The following is a 24,714-nucleotide window of genomic DNA, read 5'->3' as shown; positions in this document are numbered from 1 at the left end:
CTGGCTGTTGTTACTGGGAACCTTGTGACTGAGTCAATGAACCCTTTCAGGGTGTCAAACTTGTCTGGTGGGAGAGAAGCCCTGGCCAATGTTGCGTCCAGCCAGCCGGCTGTTCGGGCTGGCTAGCTTGATCTGTAGAGGGGCAGCTCTGAGGGGAGGCTGGGTTGGCGTATGATCCGCTGCTGCCTCTGGACCGGAAGAATCGGTGGTGCCGGGATCTACGTCAGCCACGGGACCTCGATCTTGATGCGGAGGAGTGGCACAGATGGTTGTAGCTGCTCCGCGAATGGCCTCAACAGGCGGACCCGTGTCGGCGAGACGAGGGCGATCAAAACCTGGGGCTATGGTGCCTTGGCAGAGACTTGGAACAGGAGTCTGAGCGGGAACAGTATTGACCATCGTGCCGCGACCAACTGCGGTATCTCCTGCGAGACGAGGACCATTGGCAACGTCCGCCACAGTCCCGTCGATATTTGCTTCACCAAGATGAGTGGTGATGGGAATCCCAGTCGGACGGCACCCATCCAGACAGTCTGGCTGGCGTCGAGGGCGATCCACATGGACTGAGGCCTGAATGGTTGCTAGGCGGTGAGCAGTGTCAGGAACATTCCCTCGACTGAGACCAGTACCGGGCCGGTGGCGACTGTGGTGATCCCAGCGGCGGCTTGCCTCTGGAGCATGGGGCTGACGTCGGCAGAGCTCCAGACACCGGCATGGACATGACATCTCTGGCTGCCTGGAGGGTTTCGGGCGTAGATGGCATCCGGACATCCGGAGAGGCCTGCTCCGAAGGGGCTGGGCTACTCTGCTCAACATGAGTCAGAGGACTAGGGCCCGATGGGGATCAAGGACTACCCAACATGGGCCTAGCCTCTGTCCCAGACTTCCCTCAGTGCCGTTGCAAAGAGGGAGTCTTTCCGGTCCTCTTGGCGTGCCCCGTGGACAGGGAGTGGTGCCAACTGGATGATGGTACCGGAGGGTCTCCATGTACTGATGCCATGGTGCCAGGTATCCGTTCGGAGCGGCGTGCCGGGGTTGGGGCCAGCGCCGACTCCATCAGGATGGCCCGGAGCCTAACATCCCTTTCTTTTTTAGTCCGGGGCTTGAAAGACTTGCAGATCTTGTACCTTTCGCTGATATGGGTTTCTCCCAAGCAACGCAGACAATCCATGGGCGGGTCACAACTTGGCAGAGAGCGCTTACAAGAGCCGCACGACTTAAAGACTACCTGGAACTGCTACATCAAAAAAAAATTGATGACCCTGGGAAAACATGTACAATGGCAACCTTAGTCATGGAGCACATACTTGTGCTTACAATCAAGGTACAACACAACCAAGAAGTCTAGTCTAGACGGGACCGATATCTGTAAAGCTTGTTTGGGTGTTTAGTTCAAAAGACAAACATATTTTCTTTCAAATACTTCTTTGAATGCTGCTCATCCTCCAGGAGTTCTGCTTACATTTCTCTTCCAGCTTCCAGTTCATTTTCCATATCTAGTTTTTAGGAAGGTTTTGGTTACAGGTAGTGCAATAGAGAAAGGGATAAGCATGTAGTTTGAAGTAGGGAGACAACTTGTTCACACATCAATTTTTTAAACCAAGAAAATTTGTTACAAAGATCTATTAAATCACAAGATTTACAACTTTAACTAACCCCTACTAATATTAAGAAGAGATTTGATTTTTATCTTCAATGTGTGATGTACTGTGAAGCACCACTGAGAGGAGCCAAAACAGCAGACTGAAATCCTGTAGTGAAAATGACTTAAACAGCACTCGAGCCTGTGAGGTCTTGTTTAAGGGACAGGTGAAGTTTTTCTGCCTGTTCCTATTTGTAATGCATGCATGCATAAAAAGGGAAAGAACATCCTGAACTCAGGTTTAAAATGTTTACTTTTACAATAAATAATGTTGAGTTCATAGGACTCATGGAACCAAGAAAAGTAATCTGTCACATTGACAAATTCAGAAATAATATAAAAAGAATGTTATTTAATATTTGTTTATATATAGTGTTCATCATAATCTGGATCATAAAAAGAATAAGGAATGAACAGAAAGCAGAGGCACCTATTAGTATATGCAAGTCTGATTTTGTTCTCATTCAAGTTAATTGCAAGACTCCCACTGTCTTCAAAGGGAGAAGGATCAGGCCCTGTGTCTATATATAAAATGTGTACACACACACATGACCCTCCCTACAACCAGCTGAATAAACTACGAGTACATATCTACTTGTGAGATGTGAACACATTTTGTTTTAAAGGGAAGTGAAAAATGTTTTAGTTAGGTTACCCATTTTGTTTATACCATAATAACAGAGAACATGTGTTTTCTATTGGTAAGGTAGGTGGGAAAATACATTTCCTGAAAGCTTCACGATAAATTTAGGTATTTAGGATCTGAAATCTCTTATTAAACACTTACTGACTTCATAAGGGCAGAGGGACACCTTTTTGTGGGCTCTCTTCAACTGCTTGAGGATGCCAGCAACAGCTGAGATACCCATCTGAAAAGGAGAATGAGGATTAATTCATTCATTTCACATTTTCAGTGCAAGAATTTGTCTAGTCATTCAGAACATAGTCACTCATCCTCCCAGGTAAATGGCACTCCCTTGAAAAAGTCAGTCAACATCATCATGTGGCACTTAGTCACACCAGCAGATAAGATTAATTCCTCCACAGTCATCTCAGGCCCCTCATCACAGAGAACATGAGACCTAAATTCCCTCTAAGCTGCATGGCCGCGCAGCAACCTATGAAGCGCCATGCAGGCACTCAGGGCTGCGGTGGAGAGAGATGTCTCTCCCCGAGCCCCCGGACCTGCCGCAGAGGGGAGAGGTGCCCGTTCCCCTGCCTCAACCCAGCCCAGCCCTGGACCTGCTATGGCTGGGGGAGAGGTGCTTATCCCGTGGCCCCAGCCCCGAAGCTACCGCTGTAGGCCCTCTCTCCCCACTGTAGGTCCAGGCAGCCTGCACCCCAACCCATCCCCACCCCAGAGGCGACACCCCCAGCCAGAGCCCTCACTCCCCCCAGACCCCAAACCCTTGCACCAACCCAGAGACCCCTCCTGCATCTCAAACCCCTTATTCCTGGCTGGAGCCCTCACCCCCCCACACCACAACCCTCTGCCCCAGCCTTAAGCCCCTCATCCCTGGCCCCACCCCAGAGCCCACATCCCCATCTGGAGCCCTCACCTCCCCAATCCACCCTCTGCCCCAGCCCTGAGCCTCCTCCCACACTCCAAACCCCTCAGCCCCGCCCACCGCCACATGAATTTTGTTGTGTGTCACACATCACCTCCACATTGGTGCACATAACAAAATTCATTCTGCACATACGTGGGAAAAATTAGAGGGAACACTGCATGAGACATAGAATTAAACCTCTTTCGCATGGTGTGCATAGTACGAAGCCTGCCGTCTAGTTTCCTCTTCCCCCCAGCCTCCCACAATGCTGAAAGTGTGTCCAAGTCTCATTGACAAGCAGGATAAACAAAATTAATAGTACACATTTTTGCTCATTCAAAAGCCCTCAGATCAACTGCCATTGTCATAGGACTCCCAAGATCATATGCAATCTGAGGGATGTACTTTTATGTGTGTAAACAGGGCCCTGCTCCCCAACTGGAGCCTCTAAATAACAAAAAAACACCACCACCACCATTTGATCAGGGATTGAAAAAACAAAAGAAATTTTAATCAGTTTGCCATCTTTACCTTGCGAATCACTATTGCGTCGTGGTTGAGACACTGCACAAAGAATCTTATGGCACGGACAGGTAGTACCCTATCATCCCTCAGGAGGAGAGACAGAAAGCCAATGCCTATGTGTTCAAACTTCCAGGGGCTAAAAAACAACATATACAATGAATAGTGGAGTGCTGTATGTAATGCTGTTGTTCAAAAAAGGTTATAAAAATATACCTAAAAGCAAAAAACCATCTGTTAAGAAGGTGTATCTAACCACCATAAAACTAACGTTCTATTCCACAACCACACTATATGGGCATCATTCTTATTAAAAGAAGGCCTGTCTACATCACTTGGGGAGAGAAAATGGGCCTTGAAGTGCGTGCAAATTGCATCCATGTGAAGGCTCTTTACAGTTAGACTGGTGTAAAATTGCTTAATGCAACTGAGAATTAGACCTCACATATCTTTATTTAGCTAGTAGTATTTTAAAAATAATATACCTGGTTAACAGTAATTTAAAAGTACTTGCACTTCATTGCCATCTTTACGCTAGATAAATAATTGTACTCAGAAATTGTTAGAAATGGACACAGATATTGAAAACAACAACTACTAATTACTGCAAGGATACATTCACCTATAGTACAGGAATCGGGTGGATGGCAGCAATGCAAGATTCCTCATGTTGACCTGACACTTCCCTGTTCCATTGGGAGGGAGAGTTGAACAACCCTACAAATGGCCCTTCTGTCCCCCTATATCCATTCCAATTGATGTTGGTTCTTGTCCATCAGAAGTAGGCGAAGGCCAAATATGTTTCATGTATGAGATGTCAGACAGTACAACTTTTTGATCACTACTGATCTAAACTGCATTTTAACCAGTCCTGTACAGGAAAGGCTGCATGTGTTATTTCCAGTTAACTAAGCTATCTATTTTACTGTGCGTTTTTTTAATTCAGAAAAACTAGCACACAAAAAAGTTCACAGAGAAAGGCAAACTTACAGATTTCTTTGATTCACGCAATCTAACAGCATGTTGACCAAATTTTCATAGTTTCTGAAAAAAAAAGTAAAATGAGTATATAGACTTGAAGTGTACTGTCAACAACTAGACATCATGGAGAGAAGTGTTTAAAAGAATCTTTATATAAACAAAGTAAGGCATTATATTTTCTCTTCATTCTCACAACAAATATAAATACTACAGACAATGTCTGGTCATTAAAATAACACTGCAGAAGCTGTGTATATGTCATGTTAACTTTTGTGAGAGGAAGGAGTGAAGGGGAGAGAATCGCTGTTGAGTCAAGGGAGGAATATTACGGTGATTCCTCCACACTGTGGCTTGTCTAGATTAGGATTTCAAGGTGTCATGTTGGATCATGTTAGTCAGCTAAGTCTAATTAAAACCCTTAAAAACTCGAGTCAAGACATGGCAAGCTATACTTTAGCATATGCTAAAAGGGTTGAGTTTAAGTTTTAATTTGTCTTGTCTTGACTAGAAGTTTAGGTTTTAGAGTAAGTTAACGAACGTGAACCAACATAGTATCTTTAAATTTCTGCCCATATAAGGTCTTAAAAGCCAGCTAGTTTGCCCAGCTGAGTGGCATTTTCTGCACTGTGTTTTGGAGGTGTGAAAATCAGGGTATCATTTCCCTAGAATGCACCAGTTCGTCTCTATCCAATTAGATAAACTTGCATATCATCAAAATATTCAAGTCTCGGTTTTTGACATTACTGACAAGCTCGCAGGTTGATTCACCCTCATGTACACTAGTAGAAACCAGGAGTAACTCCATAGGGTCAGCAGAGTTTCCTGCCTAAAGCTGGTATAAGAGAGAAGTTGTATGTACTTCATAATCTGCCTGGATATACACCAGGGGCAGGAAAACTTTTTGGTCTGACGGCCACATCGGGTTTCCAAAATTGTACGGAGGGCTGGTTAGGGGAGGTTGTGTCTCCCCAGACAGCCACGGGTGGCCCAGCCCCTGCCCCCTATCTGACCCCCCCTGCTTCTTGCCCCCTGACGGCCCCCCCGGGACTCCTGCCCCATCCAACCCCCACTGTCCCTGTCCTGACGGCCCTTCTGGGACTCCTGCCCCATCCACCACCCCCAGACCCCCCAACCCTGACTGCTCCCCGCCGCCCTATCCAACCCCTCCTCTCATTCCTGACTGCCCCCTGGGACCTCTGCCCCATCCAACCACCCCTTCTCCCTGTCCCCCCACCCCTTACTGCCCCCTGCCACCCCATCCAACACCCCCCCACAATTCCTGACTGCCCCCCGGGGACCCTTGCCTCATCCAACCCCCCTGTTCCCCGCCCTCTGACTGCCCTGACCCCTATCCACACCCCCAACTTCCCCTGCCCTCTATCCAGCCCCCCCTACCCCGTTACCGCACTGCCTGGAGCACCGGTGGCTGGCATCGCTAAAGACGCGCCGCCCAGAGCACTGGGTCAGGCCGTGGCTCTGCAGCTGCGGTGCACTGAGGCTGTGGGGGAGGAGAGAACTGCGGGGGAGGGGCCGGGGATTAGCCTCCCCAGCCAGGAGCTCAGGGGCCGGGCAGGAGGGTCCCGCGGGCCGCATGTGGCCCGCAGGCCGTAGTTTGCCCACCTCTGATATACACTGTGCTTTGCCATACCAATAAAAGGTGCTCTATTTTAGATTCTTCAGTCCTATCTGGCCACTTTGCAAAGTGGCCAGATTCTGGCTGTAAATAGACTATGGACAATTCCCCATGTGAAGGGGAACTTTCTGCTGGTGTGTAAACCCTTGATGATGAGGATTCTTTGCCAGATCCCAGCCCTGGCTTAAAGCCATGGCAGGGGGAGGTATAGGACGTAATGGGAGTCAGTCAGTGCCAGATGCTGGACCAATGCACAATCAGGAGTTGTAATCAGCTCCCTGCTAGCCACTGTTCCCCTTGCATCAGGGAGAAATGAGCTATACAACTGTTTTCGTCTCGTGTCCTTTCATTTAACAATGCCCTTTTTAATTTAATACTCTTCTAGCACTTTTTAGTGAAAAATTTATGCCATTCAGAGTCCTCCAAGGAAGGGTCAGACTGTATAACATGGCATGTCCTAGAACGAAAATTCACAGGTAAGGCTGAGTTTTAGGCCTTTCCTGTGAATTTAAGGCCGACTTTTCCCTCAGTTCCCTTCATGTCAGATAATCTTCCCAGTGGGATGTAGAAAACAGTAAGTCATCCCTGGGAGGCGGGGAAGGGTTTAATTTACCCATGCAGGTATGAAAAGGAACGTAAGAGTTACTGGGGAACGCTCTTCTGTAACACCCTTCCACCAAATGCTGCCTCGGCGAGGATGAGAATGTCGACTACAGTGTTTGAAAAAAATGCGGATGAAAGGTACTGCAGTAGCTTTATAGACCTTCTAATAAGATATGTGTGATCTTTCCAAAAAATCATTGCTCTTTCCACAGAGCGAGTGGTACGTGGTAATAAGGAGTTGTACCTCAGGCTCCAAATGCCTATGCTATATAAACTTTTATTCCTATGTAGGCTTTGTTTACCTCGAGCTTATGAATTTTACTTCCTTAGGATATCTGGCTTCATCCAGGACAAAAATACCACTTCCTATTATATAAGAAAGATTGCTGTTACTTTGGGGACAGAGGCCTGCTTAGTTTACAGAACTACCATGTTTGATAGAGCATATAACTGAGACTTCATTGAGAGCATTCCAAGCTCCAAAACCCCCTTGGTACCAGGAGGGGGCAAGTAGGCAAAATACTTCCAGGGAGAGGAGGAAGAGACCTACCAATGTGAAGATGAAAGGCAGTTTTATTAGAATTTGTAGCATGCAGCCCAAGAACATGACAGGAATTTGTGTTTTGACTGAGGACTGGTAAGAATGGTGGTCCTCAGCCATCTGTTATGTGCTGGTGAGGACAGATTCTCATGGATTTCTTTACAGTGCAATATGCCCGAAGTGACTGACTTGTCCACCTGTCCACTGGTCAGGCTAACACCAGAAGATCCTTAGCTTTAGCAGACTGTCCCCTGATGTGTGTCTCTTGTAACATCAACATCTACACCTCAAGTGATATACAGATATCTGTGAATCTCCTCCAAGATACTAGGAGGATGTTTATCACTTTCTCAGAAAGAGTGACTGATTCCTTTCTAGGTGATGGGCTAGGCAGCACTGGATTTTGACTCAGAATCAGCCCCCCATTGTGTGAAGTTTGAGAGGAGGTTCCAGTTACATTTAAATTGGGTCTAAGAACCAAGACCTGAGTGTTAATGAGAAGGCAGTTACAATTACTGTGGTCTTGCTCCTTCACAATCTGATTTACCATCTTTACTATCAGCAGCAGGGGGGAGAGCATAAAGGAGGCCACTTAGCCCACTTCTGAGATAAGGGGATGACAACCTACACTTTGGTGTATCTTTTGCTCACATAGCACCTCTTGATATTCCAACTGGACTGGGATGCAAATAGAGCCATCAATAGCCTTTCAAACTGGCCTGCAATGCACTGAAAGGCTAACTGATCTAGACGGCATTCCCTTGGTTCTTCATGTGTCTTGGTGAGCTGGCCGACACTGACTTTCCTTCTTGGTACAGAATTTTGAGTAACAGAGTAGAGGCTTATGTCCAGGACATGAACAAGGCTACTTCTCTAAGTAGTGCTGAACATTTAACTTCTTAGCAATTGTTCACAAATACCAGATTTCTGAAGAATCATCTGCTGGAAATGGAAGAGTGAGTTTGATGGTCCATAGCATGAGACAGTGCCGGTTTATTTTAATTTACTTTGGGGAAATGATAAATATTATCTTAAGCACCCTTTTTCTGAGTGGTTCACTCCCAGATGGGAGCCCACCCTGAAATGCCCCTCATAGGAAATCTAGGTGAGGGATGTTGCAAGAGAGAATCTTCCCAGACTCAGGAAACCCAAAAATCAAGAGCAGCTTTTGGAGTTGGATGGTTTTCCAAGAAATGGTGGCCTTAGTCTTTCGACTCCGGAAATGTAGCAAAAAGCCTCCTCCTAATGTGTAGGAACCTGCAAGAGCAGCAGCTTCAAAAGGAACACTTGCTGAGATGAGGTAGATTGAAGATTCTCTCGCTGGAACAAGGGAGGGACCAATTCCCTTGTCTAAAGCCTCAGTGACTGCTTTGTCTCTATGCTCTCCAAAGAGCTTACCAACAAAACATTTAGAAGGATAACAACACATATTTGGAAGTTTTGAATGTGCAGCAAACAACAATCAGGGCAGTCCCATAAAAGCTGTTATGGAAATCTAGTTTAAGGTAGATTTTATATATGGGGTTTTTTTTCTTTTGTTTTTTTTAGGTGGGAGTTATCTACCCTCCCAATGGCCTCCCAGATGAACAATCAGAGACTGCAGTTAATAGTCCAGGGTTGACACTGCTATATCCAAGTTTTCATCTATGGGAAAGTCATTTTTCTGTAGGGAACCAAAGAAATCTGCAGGGGACATAAATTCTGCACTTGTGCAATGGTGCAGAATTCCTCCAGGAGTAAACTTTGCAGGGTTTGAGGGTTTTTTTGGATTTTTCATTTTCTAAAAACATATGCACCTGTTAAGTTAGATCTCCATTCATGCTAAACTCTGGGAAGCTTAGCTGAGAGTCTGAGGTATCTCGCTTATAGACCAGTTTTAGATATTTCTACTTCTCTTTGGAGAATCTAGAAGGGAGATTCTCTCATGAAAGGTTTTAAGATGTTGTGTTGTTCCTTTACGAGTTGATTGAGCCTTCACCAGTCCCTGGGCCAGACCTCTGAGAGAATGGTGACGGGGCCCTAGGAGGGGGAAAGTGTGTTATCAGAAAGATTGAAAGAACAATCTGCAGCCATGTATCCTGCATGTTGTCCTAAGGAAAACAGTAGCCCTCCTGTGGGATGGCTGGAAGAGGAGAGAAGCTAGGTGCATCCTCCAGGTAAGGGGATCTGTATCACTTCACCCCATGCTCTCTGCTGCTGGATCTCGGCTGATTGGTGACAGACTATACAAAATGAAAAGTGAGTCAGAAACACTGGAGATAAATGACTCATCGGTAGGTCCCTACCAAATTCACGGTCCATTTTGGTCAATTTCACGGTCCTAGGATTTAAAAAATAGTAAATTTAATTATTTCAGCTATTTAAATCTGAAATTTCATGGTGTTGTAATTGTAGGGGTTTTGACCCAAAAAGGAGTTGTGGGGAAGTTGCAAGGTTATTGTGTGTGTTGGGGGCAGAGGGGGCAGGTTTGCGACACTGCTACCCTTACTTCTGCGCTGCTGTAGACAGTGGCACTGCCTTCAGAGTTAGGGAGCTGGAGAGTAGCAGTTGCTGGCTGGGAGCCTATCTCTGAAGGAAGAGCCGCCGCCAGCAGCAGCACAGAAGTAAGGGTGACCCGATATGGCATTGCCACCCTTACTTCTGCATTACTGCTGGCAGGGCACTGCCTTCAGAGCTGGGCGCCTGGCCAACAGCCACCTCTCTCAGGCCACCCAGCTCCGAAGGCAGCGCAGAAGTAAGGTGAGCATGGGATGAGACCAGATTTCACAGTTCGTGAAGTGTTTTTCACGGCCATGAATTTGGTAGGGCCCTACTCATTACTATCGAATGTCCCAGGAGCTGCCCACTTTCATGGCAGCTGAGCCCTTGCAGGTAAAACAGCTTGTGGGAAGGGGGATACTTTGCAGCCTTCTCAACCATCTCAGCATGAATCTTACTTACACGCTGGCTGGGAACAGGAATTTCTTCCTTCGGGTTACTATGGGTGTCTCTTCCCCCAAGATTTAGGAGGCTCCAGTGAACCTTTCCTGCTTGCTCTGAAAGCTGTGGGAAATACAATCCTCATTCCTAGGAGAGAGCTAAGGGGAGAGAGGTGCAAGGGGGAGGGGAGTTTGAAAAAAAAAAAAAAAAAAAAACTTATCCCCCGTTCCATGCCACTCATTCAGGACTCGTCTCAGTGAAGGGAGCTTCCATGTGGCCTACTCAACTGTCTCAGTGTGGACCTTGCCAACATGCCAGCTGAGAGCTGGGTTCCCAAGGCGTTCTGTCTCCTGTTTCTGAGAGGAAAAGGGAGGACAGGTGGTGTCCTTCAAACTCTCCTCAGAAAGCCAAAAATAAAAAAATGTTGGGACTAGATTTAGCAGTTTTGAGGATAAAAACCTCAAAACCAATGAAGGAACAGAGCATTTAGTTAATTTTTTTTTTTTTTTAAACAAATCCTGTGAAATTTCTGCTACAAAGGGAGACCCGGAGTCTGCAGTGTGTGCTTCTTGGAAGCATCTTCCTACGGGGAGATCCTTAGCCCATGCCCTGAGCAAAGATCTCATCTGCTCCCAGTTGCCATGGAGACAGGGAACACTCCACCATTAAGGTTGTCTGACATGGAGGGACCGGGAAACTGTTTCCATTATTCCAATCCCTCCGTACCACACTGCCCCCAAGCATCAACTCTCTAAATGAATTTCCAAACCAGATGTCAACGTCATTGCTTTAAGGCTAATCCATTCCTTCTCTTCTGTCTATTTGCAGCAATTATTCCCAGGGGAATTTTGAACCACTGCGCGTGCACATAATTCATGTGCCAGGCATAATTTTTTCTCCCACAGAAAATAACTTCTGCCAGAAAGTTCCTGCAGTTATGCCTTTTGACCACCAAGGGCTGCTGTGGTACTAGAACAGAGCAGCCGCTCCCAGGCCAGCCCCAGCTAGGATAAGGAAAAAGAAGAGGCTGCCTTCCTGGCAGTGCCCTGCCAGTGAAGCCAGGTCAGGAGAAAGGAGATATGGGGGAACAGACAGAATGGGGCACATGGGACTGCTGGGGGGTTACAGACTGGGGTTCATAACTGCTACTGGGGGAGGACAGACTGGGGCAGGGGCTAAATGGGAGTGGAGGTACAGGGCCACATGGGGATAGGGGAGGGGATGCAGGGCCACATGTGGGAAAGGGGGATGGCTGAGTATGGGCACAGGGACACATGGGCACATGGGAGAGGGTGAAGGGCCACATCGGGGAAGGGGGGTGGCTGAGTGGGGGCTCAGAGATATGAGAGTACGGGGAGAGGGGGTGCAGGGACACACAGGCTGGGGCTGGCTGAGGCGATGCACGACCACATGGGGGTGGCTGAGTGGGGGTGCAGGGCCACATGGGAAGGGGGGGGAGTGGGTGCCTGAGTGGGGTTGGAGGGACACATGGGGACAGGGGCAGATGTGCCTGACTGAATGGGAGAGGCTAGGGGTCTGCCAAGGTCTGCATGGGGGAGGATCCCTAACAATCCCTCCCCACCCCACCCAAAAAAACTGTTCCATACTTCCCCCACCCACACCCAACAACCCTCAAGGTTCACTCCCTGGCTCCTTTCCCCCCCACAGCTCCTCCATTACCCTTGACTCCCCCAAGACTTTGGGCTGCTTCTGAGAGGGGTGGGAAATACAGTTCTGTATTGTAGTTTAAATGAATTATTCCAAGTTTTGCATAAATATGCCTAGTAAGGAATCTATTTGTCAAAAAACATTTCCTGAATCTTTTTTGTTGTCTGTATTGTTACAGACATACTTGCTGACGAGTATTTTGAAATAAATTACCAAAGTAATTGAAACTGGTGTGATTATATTGTGCTATTTTGACAAATAAAATATGCAGAATTTTAAAATATTATGTGCAGAATTTTTAATTTTTTCATGCAGAATGCCCCCAGAAGTAAGCAATATTCTCTTATTACTGTGTTGTCTCATACTCAGGCACACTGCTGCCTTTTCTGTTTCAGCTGCACTGTTGCTGTTATTGGTGAGCACCCTCTTGAAGACCTCACGGAAGGGGGTACACCAGCACAAACACATTAAAGTGACTGAAAACAAAGCTGTTAAATGCTCAAAGTAAATCAATTGAAAAAAAAATCGTTCATTAGTCTGAAGTATTATCTTAATAAGTACTAGTAACTATAACTGGTACAAAATTTTGAGATGAAGTGCCATTTTCTTAACACACTACTGGAAGGTGCTCAGGCACTATGGTGATGAGAATATGGAATATTCCATTCTATACAGGTTCTCATACAAGTCAGTGGGGTCCCTTCCAATGTAGTTAAGAATTACAGAAAGACAGCTACAATAAGAAATTAAAAAGATGCAACAATGGAAGGAAAGATGGTCGGAGTTCAGTGTCACGTGTAGGCTAACGTATTAAAAAAAGGTTATGAAGGAGAGATTACTTTTAAACAGTTTCATTTTTGCTAGAGAAAAGCCTACACATAGATGTCACAAATAATGATTTCTTATTAGCCTCAAAACTCAGAAGAAAAATAGCACATCCTCTTGGGATATTACATTTAATGAACAATTTTAGATTAAGTTTACATCATCACTCATGAACTGTATATGTTTATCGACTAAAAACTATTACGCTTACTGAAGTCTATATAGACCAATCTAACTTACTGCAAGGCCTCAGCATTCTTTTCTTTCTGTCGTTGAATTCCTAACTGAATCTCTTCTGAGCTAAGCATCATCCCACTGGCACTTGGGTTTTTTGCTTTTTGCATTAGAATGGCCATCTCGACACATTTCTCTGGAACCTGTTGAGAGAGAAGGGAAACATCTCTAACTGAATAGCAGCCAAAGAATGTTAGCCATCCTTCTGGAAAAGGAGACACCCAGAAAGGCAGTCAAATGAAGTGCTCATACTGTCCCTTCCACATAGATATGAATAAGCCTCCCTTTATATTTTACAAAATTGCCTACACAGGCAATTCAGGTTGCTCCTTTGTTATTTGACAGGAATCACTGCTCTCAGTAGTCTTGTTATGATAAGATGGAGGAAAATTTAGTAGTTTTAAAATACTGATAGAGCTATGATTACATGTCTATATTTTAAGGCATGGAGTAAACCATGCACAAACTGTGATTTTATAGTTAAACAAAAATGGTAAAATATTTATGATAATGGTTTCTGTCCTCATGTTTCATTTATTAAGTAAATTTAGTATTGTGAAAGTTGTTAGACTAACAACAGAACAGACACAACACAAGTACTGACAGTGCAAGCTTCCCCACACTGTCCTGCAAATGCACAGTAACCTTGAGCTGGAGGGCCCACACCTGACAAGAGCCAAAAGATAAGTTATTTTTCATTCCCATTGCATACCTGGCCTCTAAAAATGGGGGGGGAGGTGTCAAATTCTAATAATCTTAAACTCAAATATATAATATTCCAGTCTTAGATATATTTGTCTATATTTATGCATACTGGAAATCAGAATGAAATCAATACATCAATATTAGTAGTCAAAGCTAAACCGAAACATGTAAAATTTATTAAACGACTGACTCATTTTATCAAATATAAGTCAAACAGCCTCTGAATGTGATGTTAGCTTTTAAGTAATTTTTTTGCTTACTGAAAAGTCCAATCCAATTGTTTCATACTGTCTGTGGATCTTTTCTGCTAGGTCATCAAAGAGTCTCACTATAGATGGCTTTTCCAGAGACATAGCTTTGCTAAGTCCAGAAGAAACAATTGCTGGCCATGTCTGTACAATACAGTCCCAATCATGAAGATTTGCCAGGCATACTCCACTGTGGTTTCCAAGAAGACAATACAAGGCACCCTACAGTAAACAAGAGTTGTAATATTAAAAGTTATATAAAGCAGTCATTCATATAAAATAAAAATTCGTTGCTCTGCATTGTACAAATTATTAAATTGTAACATGAACTGAGATTAAACCATCCAGTTTATCTCTAATATATACAAGATATTCCACACAATTCTGACATATTAAATATTTATTTCAGTAGTGTGTGCAAGTAGTGCTGATTAATTGACTAATTGGATTTCTCTTTCATAGAATGGTTGTGAGGGAACTATTTCCACAGAACACATTTCAATGACCACAATGAATAAACAAACACCTGGCCTTTCTACAAACCTATTTATGGTAGTTTAAATTACAAACTTGTGTTTCTTAGGCTTGTCTACACTGCCCTGCAATTCGGCCTATGAATGGCATGAACAGAAGTGAGCATCAAAGTGTTGCGCTGTAACTCCGTTGTGTGGACACCGCAGGCACACAAAAAAAGGTTCCTAGTTCGCATTAATGTAATTCTCTTCATACAGGATTACACTAATGGTGCGCACTGCTATTCACACCCCTGTAGCCTGAATTGTGGGGCAGTGCACACATAGCCTTAGCATAACATTTTGTTGATCAGCTCTTTGTTCTTCCTTCCTTGCTCTACTAGGGTTGCTAAAAAAACTACTGAACTAAGAACAGTCTGCTGAGATTTTATTGCTTTGTACTATTTTTTTTTTGTTTTAATTAGGATATAAAAGTGAACAGCTATTAGCATAAAGCATTCATAATTCCTGAGATCCTGATGAAATGGGGTATATTCATGAAGGTGGCGTATGGTATAAAAATATTTTTTATGAGCACTTTTTTGGGATGACTGCCTAAGTCACTTTAGGGTTAGCTAACCATGAGTAATTCAACCATCCCAAAGTTACGCTAATAAAATCTTTACACCATACCACATGTATTTTAACCATTAAAATCTTACACACAAACTGAAGACAGATCTGAAATTAAGTAACTGAGACAATACTTTAAACTGCTGCTGAGTAACATCGTGTCGGTCTGGCCGCAAAAACTCCAAAACCAAAGGAATGATATCTCTGCAACAAAAGTTGTATGTTCCCAGTGCTGTGAAGAATGCTTGCTGAGCTTTACTTCTGACCTGTAGAAAGATAAGCATTACCACAGATCTACAAGTACACAAAAGAATACACAAAGCAGTGATATCCTAGTTCCCTTCAATTACTAAAGTGCAGGTCTTAGGAAGGTGAGTCAGTGCATTTGTCTTGCCATGGGATGCATCTGTTCCGTGACCTGAAGACTTCAGTTTCCACAACTGTCAATCTGGCACATTTGCTAAGCACTTAATACAAATGAGATTAAAGTTTAATAAATAACTCAAAAGATTCTATGGTCCCAATTCTGGTTTTGGATGAGTGAGTGCAGCTGCTATTGACTTCAGTAAGTCTTTAATTCATAGGACAAAACACACTTTTGCAAATTTCAAAAAAATCAGTCAAATTTTGGGCCTAACCAGGATTGGACAGAGCCCTGGAAAGAATTATGTGAGTAATTAAAATGTTTCATACATTACTGAAACGGAAATAAAAAACAAAGATACTGTGACACTGAATTCTACCAACGAATTAAAAGCTATATTACATTTCACTGCAAATATCAAGTTGAAAATAAACTCAATAAATGTAACTGATGACTGAATTACTTTAGCACAGAAGAAATATTCTTACCTGACCATAGGAACTTGTAGACAAACACAGAAGATCCCTAATCATGTCTTGGTGTATATTTTTATATTCACAGCCTTCAACAGTTAGAGTTCTCAGCTAAAGGAAGTAGAAAAATCCCAATTAGACACAGGCTCTATTTGCAATTTTACAAATCTAAGAGCGGAAAGTTATTGTAGAGATTGAGAATGCTTTTAGTTAAATAAGATGTTACAGATTAACGTTTCCTAGTATAGCTGCAAGTAAAAATTGGTAGTACAGAAATGTACATTACCTCATGCTGCAACATGACTCTGTCAATTAGCAAGGCTCTAATATGCTGCTTCTTTCCTTGAAGCTGCAAGGAAAAAATCAGAGTAATTTGGTTCAGATCTCAAAGCTAACTTTAGCAATGTAAATATGAACTCTCACCTCTTATGTTTTCTGTACACAATATATATTATCAGCGGGTTCTACAGTGAGACATTCTGACTGTTGGGCTGCAGTTATACAAAGGATTTTTAAAAAAACTTCTGCCACAGTGACAACTGGTGTCAGTGGATATTGATCCACGTCATGTGATGGAGTGAAACTGTAACCTTGACCCATGTCATATGTCTGGAGATAAGAAATAATGATCACTCTCATACAGCACTCTTGTATGTCACTTCTTTATTACACAGTGTTAATCATGGCATGAATTTGCTTAGATATTTGTACAACTGCCCCCAACTTTCTTAAAGATTTTTCCCTAACCCCTCAGCAATTTGAAGCTGGCTTATGCCTCAATACATAAAAGTTTATATCTCGTGCCCAGCTGAACTTAGCATGTGCCCTTCATAACTAACTTTAGTCAAAGAAATCTGGTATTTGTTTATGGTCAATTTAAGATTATCTTCTTTGGTAACATTGCTCAGTCTCATTGTGGTGTTTATTTTTGCCCATCAGCAGCTGATAATCAAGTTCTGCCACACTATCCACATCTTCAAAAATCTGAGACATGAGCCTTTGGTATACCTAAGGTGACGAGGCAATCCCAAAGGAAACTCACTTAAACATATGTACTAAAAAAGGGACTTAAAAGGTGAACAATTTTTCACTTCCTATCAAGTCAGACCTGCCAAAACCCTCAGCTTGCATGCAAAACTGGTAATACTCTTGCATTTTGAAGTTTCAACATCACCTTTTCAACCATTCTCATGGGCTGGTGCTTGCATACAGCCCCATGTAAAGCACCCCTTTGCATAGCGTTGTGACTATCTCCACATTTAAGAGCAAAAATCTGGTTTCCGTCATTTGTTTACTTGTGTATTTTGTCTTTATGCCTTGGTATTTATCAGTACTTCTATATATCACACTTATTACATCTCCCATTACTGCTTTACCACAGGGGAACAGCATCAGTGCTAGAGCAAGGATGTGAAACTTTCAGAAAATCTCTAGTGAAAATATGGCTTTAGGATCTTAGATGGAATTTCTGATCAATCTAATATCAAGAGGTTAATAGTGTTGTTGCCATTGTGTTACAAACAAAACCCATGTGGAAGATGGGAGACTGCCTATATATAGTAATTTACTGCATCCTTATCTTCCAGTCCAATAGGCAGGATTATGAAGCATTTTTAATTCATTATGCCCTTTAAGAGGCTAAGAAAGTACTCTACTGTTTAGCAAACTTCTTCCCTTTTGTATCTACTGGAGTTTGAAACTAACACGACTCTTTGTTTACATCCTTGTTTGTGCATCAGAATAGCAGATGTCAGCATAATTCTAAAAATAGAATATTGCACAAATTCCTCTGAAGAATCAGAAGAGAACACACAACATTTTTGAGTAGAGCAAGAAAAAGAAAAATATACAACTCAAAATCCTTAGTAAATATTTGAATAAAAGATACTATTCAAGTTATTTTTCCTATTATTTGAAAGGTAACAGTGTCTGATGATTTTGGTGTGTCCGTCTGTACAGCTTATGAATTCTGGGTGAGATTATGAAGTTATCCCTATGAAAATGGATTTCTTCTTATTCATCAGCAGGTGAACAGCTGGCAAATGAACATGATTCTGATCCAGACCTTAGATTCTGAGTGGTCCCTGACGAGCCAGTCATCTAAGTCAGCCTTTCTCAAATGTGGCCACCAGGGGCTTTTCTTGCAGCCACAGCCTCCTGGGCAGTGATGGGGGGGGGGGGGAGTGGCAAAATAGCAGCCCCTCCCTGTTGCTCCTGGATGCACCACCTTGGTGTTGGTTGCTGGGGTTGCCAGAAGGGGTTGGACCCTGCCCCCCTCCGGAGACACCTGGGGCACAACGCTGGAGGAGTAGGCAGGCAGTGAGTTCCCCAACTTCCCAGGGGCAGTGGGGCTCAGGATTTGTGCTTCAGACCTGCGGAGGTGGGGGCGATGGGGCTGAAGGGCTCCGGGTGCATGGCAGCAGGCCCCAGGTTCCAGCCACACGGCTTTGGGCTCCATCCCCAGGCACCGTCTCCCGTCTGTGGGGCTTCAGGATCTGGACACAGGGCTTCAAGCTCCAGCTCCCAAGTATTTTAGGAAAAAATATCAGAGTCACCAAATAGGAGAGCCACTCTGAGGCCACCAAAAGAGAACCCCGATCTAATTATGGAAACACCTGGATATTCATCTTTTTCAGATAGGCCACCATCACATGGGACACCACAGAGAGCCCATAGGACAAAACCCAGAATTGGTAATGATTGTTGTTCAACACAAACCTGAGGAAGGACTTGTGCGTTAGGTGTATTGCACTGTGAAACTTTGCATCCTTGAGGTCAAGGGCAACATAACAGTCTTACTGATTTAGGGAGGGGATAACTGATGCCAAGGGAGACCATCTTGAACCTGTGTTTCTTGTTATAGGTGTTCAGTGGTCTGAGGTCTAACACTGGATGAAACCCCATCTTTTTGGGACTAAGTACGTACCTTGTATAGAACCCCTTTCCCTTCTACTGAGGGGAAACCTCCTGCATAGCATCCAAAACAAGACGGGACTGCATCTCTTGTCAAAGCAGACATTCGTAGGACAGGTCTTTGAAGGGGGATGGGGAAGAACGTTAGTTGTGGAGAAGGGAGAAGAACTGAACTGTGTGGCCTCTCTGGACCACCTCCAATACCCAGCAGTCTGATGCTGGACCAGGCCTGTTGGAAGTGAGCCAGATGTTTGCTGAAAGGAATGGAGGGCAATGATTGTGGAAGGAATAGTATGTTGTCCTTGGGCACGGAGTCAAATCTGCTGCCTAGTCGGTGCTGAAGCAGGGTGGTGCAACTGAGAGGTAGATCCCCCTACCCCCGAAACAGACTTTCTTCTCAAGGGCCTCTGCCTGCAACCTAGGCAATCTTGCGACCTAGGGGCTCAGATGGCCTATACTGGAAGAACAACTGTCATGGATAGGGTTGGGGTCTGAAGCGCCTTCTTCTGGAGGCCAGGATACAGATCCCCAGGACCATTAACCTATTAGGCTGCAAGCTGGGAGAATTCAGGCGGAGAGGAAAGCTATAATTAGGGGAAACTCACCTGTGCAGGAACCGGAGGGGCTTCTATACAGCAGAGAAAGGCTGCAGGGAAGTAGTCTGCAGTCACTCCCTGGGAGAATGGAGGTGTGTTTGGGGCTATATAGGCAAGAAGCCTACAGTTACTCTCTGGGAGGAGGGAGTTGTGGGGCTGGCAAACCAAGTGAAGGGTGGAGAGCCAGAAGGTAAGGAAAGGGCTCAGGGAAAAGGCAGCAAGGTTCAGGAAGGTGCAGACCTTGGCTGCTGATTAGAGGGTCCCTGAGCTGGAACTTGGAGTAGAGGGCAGGCCCAGGTTCCCTTACCAGCCACTGGGGAATTGGTATCATAGGGGCAGTGCAACACGTTGTACCTCAAAGCAGCACCTTGGAACCCCCATATTCACAATGGTGATATGATTATGATACGTTTTGTCCAAAATATGCCTTGTGAAGTATCATTTTAAAAGTCTTGATCTGTTGAATAATAATATCCTGTTGGATTGTATGTGGTATCATTGGATGTGAAGTTATGAAGTTTTGCTATGTGTGTGTTACTGAAATATGTTGTGAGGTTGAAACACCCACAACTAGCCTTTCAGGTATAACAATGGAGTAGCCAGGCATGCTGATGGCTCATTAAAGGGAATCCGCTATCCCAGATGACTTCTCAGAGAGAACATGTAGACAATGGAGACTGCTTGACCAATTTGGACTGCCCGATTCCCCATGTCAAACTATCTTTCCAGCAACCTGGAAGAAACTATAAAAGAAGGAAAGTGACATCATCACTTGGCTACTCCCCCTGCCCAACTCAACACCTGGAGAACAGACTTTGAACAAGGGAAGGGATCCTGTTTAGTTTGTAGAACTCAAGACTACAAATTTATTTTTATTTCTTAGGTAACCAACTTAGATCTCTACATTTGCTACTTCTAATTACCTAAAATTAACCTTTCTGTAGCTAATAAATCTGTTTCATATTTTACATAAAACTGTGTGTTTTGGTTGAAGTGCTTGGGAAATATCAGCTCAGTTTACAAAGGCTAGCGTGTGTCCTCTCCACATCGAGGGAGAGGCGGACTAGGGTATGAACTTACACTGACCAGGATTCTGACCAGTGCTAGACCGTACAGTTCTGGGGTGCAAGGCTGAGGAACTGGGGGGAATTGGCTGGTGCCTCTCTATTGTTGGTTCATGAGTGGCTGAGAAAGCATTAATGTAACTCAGTTGGGAGTTTCCCTGCCTGTGGATGTTTGTGTAAATGCAATACCTGCAAAAGGTTTGTGGCTTGACACAGCATCACAGAATGAGAGGGATACCAGACTCCAGGTTGCACCCCGGGGTCCCATCATAGGCAGTGAATGAGAAGAGCTAGTCCCTGAATGGCCAGGAGGAGGCACCATCTATGGTGAGTGGACCCTGTGACAGATCTCATTGCTTCATCAGTCTTCTTGTGGAAAAGTGAGCAGCCCTCAAGTGGCAGGTCCTCAATAACTGTTTGAAATTCTTCAGATATGCCTGCCGAGGCCAGCCAGGAGGAGTGGCGCATTGCAACTGTTGTTGCCATCGCCCTGGAAGCAGTGCCTGTATGTCCAAAGCTGCCTACAACGCAGTTCTGGCCACCACATGACCTTTTGCCAGGCTGGCCTGGAAGTCACCCCTGAAATCGTGTGGCAGCCTCTCAAACAGCTGTAAGATACAGGCAGCTGATGTGGTCGCATTTTGCCAAGACCACCTGGTAGTTCAAGATCCTCATCAGGAAGCTCGAAGTGGAGTAGGATTTCTGGCCACCGTGTTTTAGGTGCTTCACCGTCTCATCTTTAGAGGTCAATTTCTGGCTGCTCTAATGGGATTGCTCATTGGCCACTGGATGCAAATAGAACTCTGTTCATATCCAATATCCAGGACTTGGTACCATCTAGCTGTCCATTTGGATGTCAGTGCCAGTGATGCTGGTGTCTGCCATAAGGCTTTCATGGGCTCCAATAGCCCCTTGTTTATCAGGATCACTATGAGTCCCAGTACCAAGTACAGGATATTGAGGAGTTTGTGTGGCATATCCCACACCACCTGCATAGGTATCTCTAAGGCCACTGATACCCATGTCCCATGAGGTCTTGGAAAATCTTCTAGTCCTCAAGAGTGGCAGCTGACTGTTCTGGAACAAGGGTATCATCTAGAAGAGCTCATGGCCAGTACCATCCATCTCTTGCTCTGGATCTGATCCACTGGAGCCGCCTACTCCTGGTCCCAGGGATTCTGCAGGGACAGGTCCAGTCTTTGGCACAGGGGTGATTGTTTGCCTCATGAGTGTGGTGGAGAGGCTGGTCCTGGATAGTACTGCAGTCCCCAGGGGGTCCACATGCCATGATCATATAGCACCAGGCCCCACAATGTGTGGTCTCAGTGATCCCAGTACTGGGCTGGGTTGGTTCCACCCTCCACCACAGGGACACGTCTCTTATCCCCCAGATGAGGTTGATACCGCTGGGTAGCAGGACCTGACCAGGGATGGCTAATGGCTTTCCTTTGAGTCAGAATCAGTCCTTTGGGAAGGATGGTGCTCAACCCGTGGGTCTAAGGGGAACCTGACCAGATAGTGGAAGCATCAAAGTCACTGGGCCCAGAAATCTGGACAGCATCAGGGTGAATGCAGCTCCAGTAGCCGCACAGGTGTCAGCCGTGTCAGCATGGTCCAAAGTGCTTGATCACCAACAGATTGGTATGGCAGTAACTGCGCTGGTGCTGGGGGCAATAGAATGACCAGCACCGCAGTCAGGCTTCTATCCAGTACCGGGCTATCTTTCTTTCTGACTACCTCAGTAATGAGAAGGCTAAAACAGCCACGACAGCATCAGGTGAGACCTCTATTATGGCTAGGTCCACTCAGCTGGTACGAGTTCTCGTGCGTAGGGAACTTTTCCTAAGTTTTGAGGCACCCTTAACGTCCAAATGCACCGCAGTCTTATGCAACCTTGAAGTCGGATCCAGGGAGGGGGATGATCTTCACCTCTTTGCGCTCTGAGTCTGATCCATTTCTCTCCTTCCCAGATGAGGAAGCCAGAGGACTGAGTGAGCATTTGGCTGGTTTTGATGATGAAGCCAGGGCAGTTTTCAACAGCCAGCAGTCTCCTGAGGATCCAGGCGCCTAAAGTCTGAGGTCAGAGATTGGCCTTATCACTGCTTCATCAGACAACCCTTGATCGCTGGGTCCACTCTGAAAAGTACCTACAGTTTTTACAGAGTTCCAGAACAAGTCCCTAACTGAGACAGAACACGGGCGTTCACTGTTCAGAGGCATGACAGAGTGGGCAGTTCTTAAAGCCCAGGGATTTGCCATGGTCAGCCACAGCAGCTGGTAGTGCCAGTGACCACAGGGGGAGAACCCTTTCCCCCCCACAGCATCCTATAGACCTACCTAAACTGAGACTAACTAAACTGAGACAAAGTGGATGAAAAAGAGTCACTCTGGGGATGAAGAACAGCTGGCTCTAACTGAATCCAGTGAAAGTAGCAGTGATTGTTGATAGGAAGGGAAATCCAAGAAAGGGGAATTCTTGAAGAACTAATAAAACTATGATTTTATCCTCTGTTGAGTGCATTTGCCCCCAACCCCAGTTATCAAGGTAGCATGCAATCTCAGGTTCCTGGTGAATACTTCACTACTCAAACACAGAAATAGCTGTAGTGGTTGGAAAGCCTTGGGTGAGTTAGGCAACTACACACTCGAATACAGATTTAACAACTGTGTCACAGTTTGGGGCAACTGCGCCTGTATTTCCCTTCTGCGGTCCAAAAATGGCACCCACTCTAGGTTCCCGGATCCTGAGCAGTAATCTTTATTGGGTCAAGACCTGAATCTCTCTTCCTCTTGACGAGGGGATTTTTCAGGCTGAACAGTTTCCTGCCTACACTGTGAATTCCCCAGCAAGCCAGACTACGTAGACAGGCCTGTGTCCGCATTTTGCTTTCTATTCAGAGGCTATAAATAGCATAATTGATCATGGTTATAAGTTAGCACACAGACATTTCTAAGCAAGCACATCTATTCTTAAGGTGAAAGCACTACAGAAAAAACATATTAAAAACAATAAAAGAACCTATGTGCATGCTAATTAGTTTATCAGAGATCACCCTCCCTCCCAACACCAGGAGGGGCTCCAATTAGAGTTAATCTTTCAAACCTCACCAAAGGGTTTTTTCTGTGGCTTCAAGTTCATAACAGCCTCAGCTCAGAACAAGCACCCCAATTGTGCAGATCAACCTGTTTCTTTATACAGATTGAGCCTCTGATCTCAATCTTTGGGTGCAGATAATGGTTTTCTCCTCAGGGCATAGCTTCAAAACTCTTGGTTTCTGCATAATCGGCGAAGGGCATTTGCATTCATCTCCCCCAAGCTATTTCCCAGGGGTTCCACTTCATAGATATTGTCCCAAAAGATCATTCTTGTTTGCCACATTGTTCAATACAGATCTATGACCATGCAGGCCCACAATAATCTTTTCCTTTAATACAATGGACTCCAAAATATTTAAACTTAATTCAATATGGTTTTCCAAGGAAACTGCCAAATCTGTCACATACTGCTATCTAACACTTTTGCCACCTCAAAACAATATCTCCTTAAGATATTTCCGGCTGTTCTCTCATGAACTAAAGCAGAAGACAAGATGCAACCTACAGATGGTTTAAGATGCAGTAGCAACATGCTACTGGTGTGGGTGTCTATGGGGGACTTGACTGACAAGAGCACATTCTCATTAATGATCATGCTGTACATTTGCTGCTGGCCTAATGTAAGATCTTGGTCCTTATCTTTATTGCTTTAAATGCGTGAGGACCTAACCACCTCAAAGATTGCCTTCTCTGCTCTCTACTTCAGCAGCCATGTTCAGTAATCTAGATTTCACTTCTCATAACATTGGGCAACTCATTTAAACTCTCCATGCCTCAATTTCTCAACCTGCAAGAAGCAGATATTAACGTTTACCGACTTTTGAGAAGTGTTTGGAGATCTATTGATGAGAAGTGCTAAATATTATTTAAACTAAGGGAAAAGAGTTTGGTTCCTATATGCTTCTCAACTTAATTGGCATCTATGGTTCTAACATCGTTAGTGCTTCACAAGTGCTAGCAATAGCAGCAATTTAATATCCAAGGACTGTATTATTTCCATGCAGATAAGTCACCAAAAATAAAAAATCCCAGCATGTAGTTTCCTAGTGACT

General features: G+C 44.7%; 1 protein-coding gene across 1 annotated transcript in view; it reads right to left on the bottom strand.

Moving 5' to 3' along the window:
* The window catches only part of PSME4 (proteasome activator subunit 4), a 212,208-nt gene that overhangs the window by 66,582 nt on the left and 120,912 nt on the right, over nt 1-24,714 (bottom strand). The window contains exons 25-32 of the mRNA XM_084622260.1: nt 16,280-16,342; nt 16,009-16,104; nt 15,291-15,422; nt 14,084-14,293; nt 13,125-13,261; nt 4,705-4,758; nt 3,724-3,853; nt 2,430-2,511 (exon numbers count right to left, since the gene is read on the bottom strand). Of these exons, the coding sequence (XP_084478386.1) occupies nt 2,430-2,511; nt 3,724-3,853; nt 4,705-4,758; nt 13,125-13,261; nt 14,084-14,293; nt 15,291-15,422; nt 16,009-16,104; nt 16,280-16,342 (904 nt within the window). The remainder of the gene's footprint in view (nt 1-2,429; nt 2,512-3,723; nt 3,854-4,704; nt 4,759-13,124; nt 13,262-14,083; nt 14,294-15,290; nt 15,423-16,008; nt 16,105-16,279; nt 16,343-24,714) is intronic.

The sequence above is a fragment of the Lepidochelys olivacea genome (assembly GCF_965140295.1).
Source record: "Lepidochelys olivacea isolate rLepOli2 genome assembly, chromosome: 3".
Lineage (NCBI taxonomy): Eukaryota > Metazoa > Chordata > Testudines > Cheloniidae > Lepidochelys > Lepidochelys olivacea.
The sequence above is the reverse complement of the archived record's forward strand: the minus strand, read 5'-3'. Positions and strand labels throughout refer to the sequence as shown.